Source organism: Mirounga leonina, unplaced genomic scaffold (assembly GCF_011800145.1).
Source record: "Mirounga leonina isolate KUSES-001 unplaced genomic scaffold, KU_Mleo_1.0 Mir_101595, whole genome shotgun sequence".
NCBI lineage: Eukaryota > Metazoa > Chordata > Mammalia > Carnivora > Phocidae > Mirounga > Mirounga leonina.
In genome coordinates this window covers 10,447,806-10,457,987 of record NW_023270158.1, presented here as the reverse complement: position 1 = coordinate 10,457,987, position 10,182 = coordinate 10,447,806, and the positions used below count along the sequence as shown (strand labels likewise).

The window sequence follows — 10,182 nt, the reverse complement described above, 5'->3', positions numbered from 1 at the left end:
AAAGAAAGAAAGAAAGAAAGAAAGAAAGAAAGAAAGAAAGAAAGAAAAGCAAGCTGGCCTGGAATTGATTCTCCAGTATGGAAGACTGTCAGCAACTGCATTTTCTATTTGTACTATTTAAAAGATAGTGTTGGTGGTCTCTTCGTTTCTCAGAAAAGGGAAATTTTACACCTGTTAGATTATAGTCTTGGAGCTATTAGAGAGAACATACAATGACAGATAACACCAACTCTCTATTATCCATGAAAAGAAATAAATAAAGATCACTCCTAGGTCTCAAGTTCACTTGAACCAGGGGTTTCAATCTTTCTAGCCTTTTTGGGATTCTCTGAGCAGAATGCATTGGTTTTAATTTCTTCTTAGCGCCTTGCCAGCCTTAAATTGGGCGAGTAATAAACAATGAAATGGCCCCAATAGCAGTAAAGGGGAAACTGAGGAAACAAAATGAGGCCCAGATAAGAAAGAGGGGACGGCCGGGAGACCAGTCAGCGCCCACCACCCTCAGGAGAATGAAAAATCAATTGTTATTTGCTCAAATAAAATATCCTCTACCCTCCCACAGCCATCACGCAAGTCTCCGGTGCAGAAAAGATTACCAAACTGCCCCCGGGTGCCGGAAACCGTGCTAAGACCCGCAAAGTCTCAACCGCGGGAAAGAATGTGCTAGTCAGAGGCATGCAACACATTTCAGGCGATTGTGAGAAATCTACGACTTCCCACTCAAAAAAAAAAAAAAAAAAAAAAAAAAATTCTGGGATCTGCTCACCGAATCCCCAAAGAAAAACTGCCAAGGCTCACTTTGGGTGCATTTGCATCTGGGCAGCTCGTTTCGCTCGCCTCCCCCGCTTTCCTGCCCAGACTCTCCGCCTGCATCCAGCAGCGCGGTCGTTCTCGAGGGCCGCGCGGTGTCGGGGACGCCGGCCCGGTGCGCCTCTCCCCGCAGGCCACCTCCCCGGCCGCGCCCTGTCGCCCGCGTCCTTCCCGCTCCCCGCGCTGACCGCCCGCACCCACCCCCCGCCGCCAATCGTCGGCGCTAGCGAGCTCAGCTTCCCCGTGGGGGCGCCTCCTTCCCGACGGGGAAACCGAGGCCGCCCAGGCCGAGCGGTGCCGGGGTGCGCGAGGAGGCGAAGTCGCTGCCGGCGGGCCCTGCCTCCACCGCCCCAAGAGGCCCCTAGGCCGTGAGGGTCGCAGCTCTCCACTGCCGTCGCCCTCCTCGCAGCTGGGGAGCTGCCCTCCTCCCAAAGATGCAGACTGTCCCTGAAACGGATCCCGCGGGGGGGTGGGGGGGCTGGAAAGTCCAAGGGCAGAAGGGGGGCCGCTGGGGGGAGGATGCAACTGCCCCAGATTCGGAGGAGACGCCTGTCAGCGCGTGGAATGCAAGCCCTTTTGCGCAGTTATTTTTATTCCGGGGCCTTTCTTCCTCGTCCTCGTCCTCCTCCTCTATTTTTTCCCGTTCTGTTCAGCTATTTGTGTTTTCTGATCGGGTAAGTGATTTGCGGCAGGAAATTAGATCTCTTTATTCCAGAGGCACTGTGGTTCTAGCGGTATCTATTGCAGAGCCGGCTCTGTCTTAGTTGCGGGCTTTTTTTTTTTTTTTTTTTTTTTTTTACTTGCAGGTTATTTTGTGACGAAGGGAACAGAACGCTGTTCAGCTTTGGCATCTTCCCTCCTCCTTTCAACACAATGCAACTCTCAATTAAACACGGGGACACCCACGTCTCCCTTCCCACAGGACCCCCCTCCATCTGCTCCCCCCCACTCTGAAATACCAGCCTTTTCTGGGCAGGGAAAGCCTCGTGTTGAACTTCACAATTATCGAGACACATCGCAAAATAAGAGACTCTAAAGAGCCGTTATCACTCCTATTTTTGGACCCTCCCTTCTAGGCCTTACCTATAAAACGTTTTGGTGGCCTTAGCAAGACTTTCAAATCCTGCAGGGCTGAGGACATGAATATGCAGACACTCCAGGTTTTGAGAAGCTCGATTTGTGTTTTTCTGATTGATGAGTGAGGCTTAACACACTAGTGCAAAAGAAATAAGTTATGGATTGATTTGAACTGATCATTTTTCACCTTTGTAAAGTCTTCATTAGTAGCTTTCCACCAGAGGCTCTAAGAGCCTCAAGAAAACTCACCATTTCTAGGTTGAACAAGTCCAAGGGGGGATGGACAGGAACCCTGCCTTTCTCTTTTGTCTGTTTCTGGCCAGGCCAAGTGGGAGTAGGTGATTTGTGAGTAGTGGAGAGTGGTGGAATCTGGGCTAGACGATTTCCTGATGCAGATGCTGCCGGAGGGAGGTGGTGCCTGGGGGAGGTGGAGCAGGGCGGTGGCCAGATTCCCGGAGAGTGAGAAAGTAGGGGGCCATCAAGTCAGAGGTGGGGGACGGAGTCAGAAGGTGGAGGGATCATGAAGATAGAAGGTGGGGGAATCATTGAGGCAAAAGCTGGAGAATCCTAGAATCCGAAGGTGGGGTGTTCTAGAGTCAGAAGGTGGGAGCGGATCATAGAGCCAGGATGCGGGGGTGCCACAGAGACCGACTGCAAATAAAAGAAATATAAGAGTAGCTACCTTCAGATGACCCCTCACCAGGGACTGAGAAACCTGAGGGCGCAGGCGGCCAGGCCTCCATGAACACCCCAGAGACAGCGGATTCGGATCTCAGGCTGGTGTTGCAGCCTCTGCACGCTTGCCTTCGCCCCACCCCCAATTATTCCACTTCTCGGGCCACTGTTTCCTGAGGTTCTCCAGCAAGAACCCACCCAGCAATTATCTCCCCTCTCGCGCGCATGGGGGGGACATTAACCACGAACGCGCTGGAGAAGAAAGGTACAGATGGGTCTTTTATTGCACACTTGGAAATGTTTCCAAGGCTTTTGTTTTCTTCCCCCATTCATTCCTGCAATATCACTAGGATCTGCCAACTTCAGTGCCCAGAGGCTGCGGCGGAAGGGCCCGGCCCACCCGGAGACCCCGCTAGGGGGCGCGCTCTGGCCGTGGCGCGGAGCCGAGCCCGAGAGGGGGGCTCCGCGGCGCGGACGCCAACAGCGGGGGTCGGCATGGGCCTCCGGATTGACGCCGGCGTTGGGTCCCTCGCTGCTCCTGACGTGAGCTCCAACCCGTGCCCCCTACACACACCCCAAGTCCGGGGGCGCCAGGAGCAGCAGCTACAGAATAACGCTGGCTGCCCCGGGGACGCCTCGACCCCGGACGCACCCAGGGTTCCGCCGTCCGGCGGCGTTGGAGAGAAGAAACCAGATGGTGGCGATTACAGGGCGCTGAGAAGTTTCCCTCTCTGGTCTGGAAACCTGGGGAATGGTGCGGCAGGAGATGGGGGGGAGCGGTCCCGCCGAGGGACTCAGGGTGAGAGCCCAAACACTTGCTTCTCGCCCCTGGGAAGGGGGGGCCTCCCGCTCCTCCCCCTCCTCCCTCGCCTTCCGAGGGCAGACGCGAGCTGCGACCAGCTCGCCTGGCTTTGTGCGTAGAGCAAGGCTAGAAAATGCCTCGGCTGGCCGCCTGAGGGGATGATTGCGGTGGGGGGTGGGGTCTGTTTTCTCTCTACTTCTCGCTCCCCACCCCCTTCCCTGCCTGCTGAAGGGTAACCAAAAGTGGCAAAGTTTGCAAATAAGGGGAGCTGTCCTAACGCAGTGATCACACCCACACGTCCGTACCTTGAGGGCTCGGCCGCGGTCCTCCGGACGCTTCCGAAAGCTCTGCTTTCCAACACACCTCTCCCAGTTGAGCCCTGTTGGAGGAACCCAGGGTTCAGGCGGACTACACGGAGAAGAGGGGGGTCTAGGAAACACCAAGGAGTCTCCTGGAAATCCAAGTTGTCAGTCCCTTTGGACCTGTCCACGATCTGATCCTCTGAAAACACGGCAACAAACAAACACCGTCCGCAGACAGATCCCCGCAGCCTCGGGGAGAACTGGGGCAGGGGTAGGGAGTGAGGGCAAGCATGGGGCAGAGAAGGCGAGGGACAAGTGCTAGGCAAGCGGATTATGTTGCATTTCCTCCTATTATCAGACTTCCAGAAGGAGAGACCACGATTTGTGCATAAAATGTATACCCCGAAGTGGATAAGACTCTGAAGGCAGCATTTGAGGAGGTTAACCTTGACTGGTTGGAGTTAAGGGGGGTGGGGGTGAGGCAAATATTTCTGTTTGTGCCCTCCGGCTCTTCCCAGCACCGGCTGTCAATCCCGACGCTTGTTATCCTCACAAGGCTTCAGTTTGTTTGCCTGATCTCAGCAAGGTTTTCTTCCACAAGTAGAACTATAATTGCTATAATTCTACTGTATCATTTGGATCATTGCAGTATTGTTGTTTTCTCTCCCTCTTTCTCTCCTCCTAACACTGCAATAACGCGCTCCAGTGTTAAATTAGCAGGTTGCGGAAGACCATAAATGAATGAAAGTTTGTTAAAAAAAAAAAAAAGAAAAATAAATAAAACAGCAAAATGACTTGGCAAAGGGGATATCACATCACAGAGAATCCTTGAGTGTAATCAGGACTTATTGTCTTCCCTTCCAATGGCTTCCAAATTGGTCGCCAGACTCCAGTGAAGTTTATTTCTATTGTTTAAATATATGTTTTGAAGAGGTTGAGCATAATTTAAGGGGACCTGAGTGTCCGGTGAGGCTGAACGCCCATCACTGCTTTCTTTATCTGTGTGTATATTGCACAGTAAATTAAAACATCTCAAATGAAAATTTGCAAGGTTAACTCTCCTCCAAACATTTTCCCCCCTGGATAATGACATTTACTGCCACCCCCTTATCCTGCATTTCTTGCAAATATAATTTTGAAACTGCAATGTAGAATTAGTTCTCACCACGGCAAAGAAAGGAGTTTCTTCCATCCGCCTCTTCTAGGTAATTATTATTTCCGGTCCTGGGGACAAGCCTCATCTTTCACCATAAACAACAGTTTTAAACACTTCTGACCCTTAGTTCTGGCCATAAATGTCATTTTTATTTCAGTGACTGATTGTAAAGGCAGATGAACTGCAAACTATTGTTTTCTGGGCAGCCCAGGGAAAATAAAAAAACAACATTTACAGACCCCAAAAGACTAGAGGAGCCAGGAGTTGTGCATAACAAAGTACAAACGTGAATAATATTACCACTAAAATGAAATTACTTTGATCCGTGGGAAAAAGAAAGTGAGATGAAAAGAAAGTGAAGTGTCATTTTGCTGACAGTAAATATGAAATTGGCTAACCTAAAAGTTTTTATACATATCCTGTAGCCCAATTCTTACAAGTCTACCTACTCAACAAATCAATTAAATTCTTCCTAGACATTAGAAGTATCATTTTTGTTTTCAAAAATAACAAATAGGAAGGGCGCCTGGCTGGCTGAGTCCATAGAGCATGCAACTAGCGATCTCCGGGTGGTGAGTTCGAGACCCATGTTGGGTGTAGAGCTTACCTTAAAAAAATAAAATTAACAAATAGGATAGCACATACATCCTAAACCCATATTCTGGTTAGACACTGGGGACACCAGCAGTTTCTGTCTCCCAGTGGATATGCTGGAAAAGTTTTCTGTTGTTGATTTTTAATTTAATCTTTCGGGAATAGCAAGAGTCAATTGTAGATTTTGAAGTTGGTATTGAATTGTGACAAAGATCATCTCAGGGTTGCTGGGTGTGAAATGAACTGGGTCGGGCCCTATCTCCCCAAAGTGAATGGACGTGCCTTCCCAATAGCGTCCTCACTGGGGAAGACGGATTAGAAATACCAAATATAAACAAAATAAAATAACAAAGCTAGTGTTTTCAAACAGGTTTCCCAAAGAAATACATTATATTCCATTAATAGAATTAGATTTAATTCCAGGGGTCATTAAGTCAGAATCAGAAATTCTATGTTAACCTCCTCTTTTACAGTGGATGATTAAAATTAGAATACACCCCAGCAGAAAGTCCGACTTCTTTTTTAAAAAAGGAGAACAGCTGCAGAAGGGGGAGGAGGGAGACGGAAGCAAAGAAATCTTCCACCGAGAGAGCTGAAACCCTGTTAGACTCTCAGAATGATTTGTGCGTTTGTGTCTCCTTTTGTTTAACACGATCTTTTTTGGACTCATTTTTCAGCCCACTCCCTGCGTGTGCGGAGCCGACTCTGAAGTCACGGAGCCACCCAGCAGCCGGGTCTTGTGGATTTCCGACGCAGGGCCCGGCGGGGAGGGAAAAGTGCCTCCGTTTCTCCCAGCGACCAGCCGCAGGGACACCCGCGAGCGTCCGCGGCTGGAGGCTTGGAGGAGACCGACGCGTCTTTACAGCTGCGTCGAGACCCGCTTGCCGGGACTGGGCTCTCGGGGCTGGGGAGGGAATCAGTGCGCAGAATGTTAGGGGAAAGCTGAATGGGACGGTATAAAAACTGGAACTGTTGGTGAGGATGGAAAAAGGAAGACTGCAGGAAAGGCAGGAGAAGATCCCAGGTGCCTTGGATCAGCAGGCAGGGCTTAAAATCAAATGTCAGAGATAGCTCAGGGACTCCTCCGTCCCCCAGCCCCATCATCCAAGTGTAGGAAAAACTGGTGAGAATCAAACTAAAAAACAGAAAGACAGAGAGAGGGACACAGAGAGACATCTTTTCCCTCTTGCCTCTAATAGTAGTAGTAATATCAGCGTTCGTATTCACATTATTAATATACCTGTTCCCAACCCTTCATCCCCCTCAAGTTGTGCCATGAATACTCCTGCCAAGCGAGCCCGATCTTTTGGCCACCCACCAACAGCATCCAAGAGTTATGCAGGTGTTTATGGCTGAAAAAAAAAAAATCCCAGTTATGCATCCTTGTATTTTTAAATACTGACTGTAAGTGATTCAAGTATAATCCTTTGTAAAACGCTTTTCTCTTTGACACATTGAAGGGGTTGAGACAGGAAAACCCGGCGTGGATTCCCCCTCCTCGACCCCTCTCCCACCTACCACCCTCGCCCCCACCCTGCCGTGGTCGGGGGCGCCTGGCCGGCCCTTGAGCTCTGCACCCAAGTAAGGAGGGCGTCCGTGCTAGCCCCTCGCCCAGGCTTGGCCCAACTTCAGTCCCAGTTGGTCTCGATTCTCAGCGCTGGACGCGCAGGAAGCTGTTTGGTAAGAAACGCGTTCAACCACAGTCTCATTCTCTTACCTTTGCTAATGGGAGCCAGGCCCTAAGAATTTTAGGCGCTTACGCTTGGTAGAAGCCGAACCTGGGTCCTTCCCACCCGCGAGCACTCAGGGCGCCCACAGGTCTGCTCCCCGCACGAGATTTGAGAGTGTCCAGCCTCGGGGTGACAGCCTAACTAATGGAGGCGAACTTGCGGGAAGAAGAGAGAAGCGAGTCTGGGGAGGAGGGGGAGACTCCCAGACTCTGCAGTTGACCCTCGCCTGTCCCGTTCTGCCCTGTAGGTGCTCTAGTGAAGGCCGCCCGCCTTTGGCAGAGCTTTTTTTTCCAGAGTTCAAGAAGATGAGAGAGGTTGGGGGCCGCTACCAACCCGAGAGCAACCTCCCGGCTCAGGGTGAAGACTAACAGCTCAAGGCGTCGGGCCACAAGAGAAAAGTGATCGCCCAAACAGAAATTGTTTGCTTACGGCCATCACCCTGACACCTCGGGGGCCCGTCCGGCCTAAAGAGCACCGCGACTGGGCGCCACTGAGATCAAGGCGCTGTCCTGGGAGCGAAGCACTGGCTTTGCAAAGTACCAAGGCCGTCTGAACGCGAGCCTCAAGGCCTCGCCTCCAGGAAGCGAGGTCCTCTGGTTGGTGGAAGGGGCGCACGTCGCCCAAGTGGCACCCACAGGCCTCACATCAGAGTAAGCTAGGGCTTCGGGCCAGCCCAAAGGGCTAAAGGGGAATCTACAGGAAGAAGATGGAGAACTTAGGAACTTGCTAGTTAAAAACAAAAAAAGAAAAAAAAAAATGGTTCGGGCGAGTGCCCGCTGTCCCCTTATCCTCCGCTGCCCACCCCACCCCCGCCGGCCTTTCCGGACTCCAGTCCAGGCTTTGCTCTGAGCCCGCAGCCCTGCGCAGCCCGGCCTCTGGCGAGAGCCAATCAGAGGGCGCCTCTCAGCACGTGGAGAAGAGAGACTCCAGAGCTCCGCGCCCGCAGCTCACTACACTTGTTACTGCTTGTCCTGAGCGCGGAGAGGGCGAGCTCGGGCCGCGGGCAGGGCGGGAGCCAGCAGCCGGCAAGCAAGGGAGGCAGAGAGGCACAGAGATCGCAGTAATATCCATTATAACCAGCCATCTAACCCCACTCCCCAACACACACCCATCCATCCCACCCTCCAGGAGAGGCAGCCAGCGGCCCGGCTCTCTGCGGCCAGGGAAAAAGCCCCAGCCATGAGCAATCAGTACCAGGAGGAGGGCTGTTCCGAGAGGCCCGAGTGCAAAAGTAAATCTCCAACTTTGCTCTCCTCCTACTGCATCGACAGCATCCTGGGCCGGAGGAGCCCATGCAAAATGCGGCTGCTGGGAGCCGCACAGAGCTTGCCCGCCCCACTGGCCAGCCGCGCCGACCAGGAAAAGGCCGTGCAAGGTAAGGCTGCGCCCGCCAGGCACCTGCAAAGAGCGCTGTGCACTGGTTTGGATGCTTGATGTTCGGGAGCCAGGGGCCTGGGGTTATCAAGCTGGAGACGGAGGACAGAGAGAGAACAACTCTGAGGCCTGGTGCCTCAAAGAGGGGCAAACATCTCCCCAGAGGCTGTCTCTCCCTTCTTCTCAGCTTCCTGAAGCACAGGCCAAGCTTCGCTTTGGGGAAGGGGGGGAGCTTAGATTCTCGGAACTGGTCTTTAGGTCGTTTAAATGCTCCCTTTGGTGGCCTGGGGGGTGCTCTGAAGAGGGGCGACAGGTCAGAAACAGCAGGTGCCAGGTGGACCCTTGTAACAACAACTTGAAGACGAGAACCCCTAAAGGTGTGAATGGGGTCTCCAGGTAGAGTGAGCCTTGGTCTTTCCTCTTTGGAAGATTTCTTTATATGCGGTGTTTTCCCCACCCACCCCCCTCCGCCCTTTCTTTTTTTAATTGTACATTACTCGTGACCTTTTAAGCCCAAGCTTTGCAGAAAACATCTCCCTGGGATTACCCAAATGCTCCTTATTGTATTTGAAATGTATGAAATGTGTGGCTTCTGGTTGCTATTTTTTTCTCTGCTGTGTTATTTTTTAAAATAGAGCTGAAATACTTAAAAGGTTTTTTTTTTCTAAAATTAAAAATTCCAAAAACAACCGTCGTTTTGCCCCGAACGTGTTACGCTCAAGTTTCGCCTTGAGCTGCCCGCAGAAGTATCACAGGGAAAGAATTGTTGATTTCTTTTAAAATCCTAAAACCAGCGGTCCAGCCGCAGCGCCACTTGGAAGACAGGACAGATGGCGGAGCAGGGGCCGTTTAAAATAAAACTGACTTTTTCCTTTTCTTTTTTTAGCCTGCAGTGGCACCTGTGCCAGGCGCTTCCTCGAAGGGAAAGAGCGGCCTGTGCCTGTTGTACCCCCTTCTGCCCCCTCCCAGGCCTTTCCGAGCCCATTTTCTCCAGGAAGATTTTTCTTTGCCTTTCCGTGCAAGGAGCCCCCGCCCCCTCCCGCTGCGGGCTGTTGGGGCACGGCCCGCGCGCTCAGGGCCACCGGGCCGCTTCCTCGGCCCCCGCAGGGGTCGCCCACGGGCAGCGCCCCTCTCGCCGGCCTGGGCCTGCGTGGCAGAGCAGAGGGCAGAGGTCGTGCGCAAAGTTTTCAGGGTGGTGGTCATTTTTTTTTTAAGTCGTTGAATGTTTTCAGATTCTCCCCTGCCCTAAAATGGGGAGGGGAAAAAAAGGGAGAGAGAGAGAGAGCACGCGAAGGGAAAGAAAAAGAAAGGAAGAAAGGAGGAGGAGAGTGAGCGGGGAAAGCGCACAAAAAGAGAAAGGAAGGAAGGAAAGGGAGAGGAGAAAGATGAGAAAAGAAAGGGAGAGACGGGTAGAGAAGGAAAGAGAAAAAGAGAAGGAAGATAAAAATGAAAGGAAGAGAAGGAAAGAAAGAGGTAAAGGAAGGAAGAAAGGAAATGAAGGGAAGAGTGGGAGAGGGAAAGAAGAGAGGAGAAGGACGGAGGAGGACAGAAGAAAAAAAAAGAGAAGTTAAGAGAAAGGGAAAGACATAAAGAAAAAGAAACAGCCAGAAAAGTGGGGAAGGAGGAGAAGGGGGTCCAAGTCCCGTAGCGCGCGGGCGGGGG

General features: G+C 51.9%; 1 protein-coding gene across 1 annotated transcript in view; it reads left to right on the top strand.

Annotated features, from left to right (window-relative positions):
- The first annotated feature begins 8,117 nt into the window (after positions 1 to 8,117).
- The window catches only part of ARX (aristaless related homeobox), an 11,387-nt gene continuing 9,322 nt past the window's right edge, over positions 8,118 to 10,182 (top strand). Inside the window, exons 1-2 of the mRNA XM_034994390.1 lie at positions 8,118 to 8,521; positions 9,407 to 9,793. Coding sequence (XP_034850281.1) covers positions 8,326 to 8,521; positions 9,407 to 9,793 — 583 coding nt within the window. The 5' untranslated portion in view covers positions 8,118 to 8,325. The remainder of the gene's footprint in view (positions 8,522 to 9,406; positions 9,794 to 10,182) is intronic.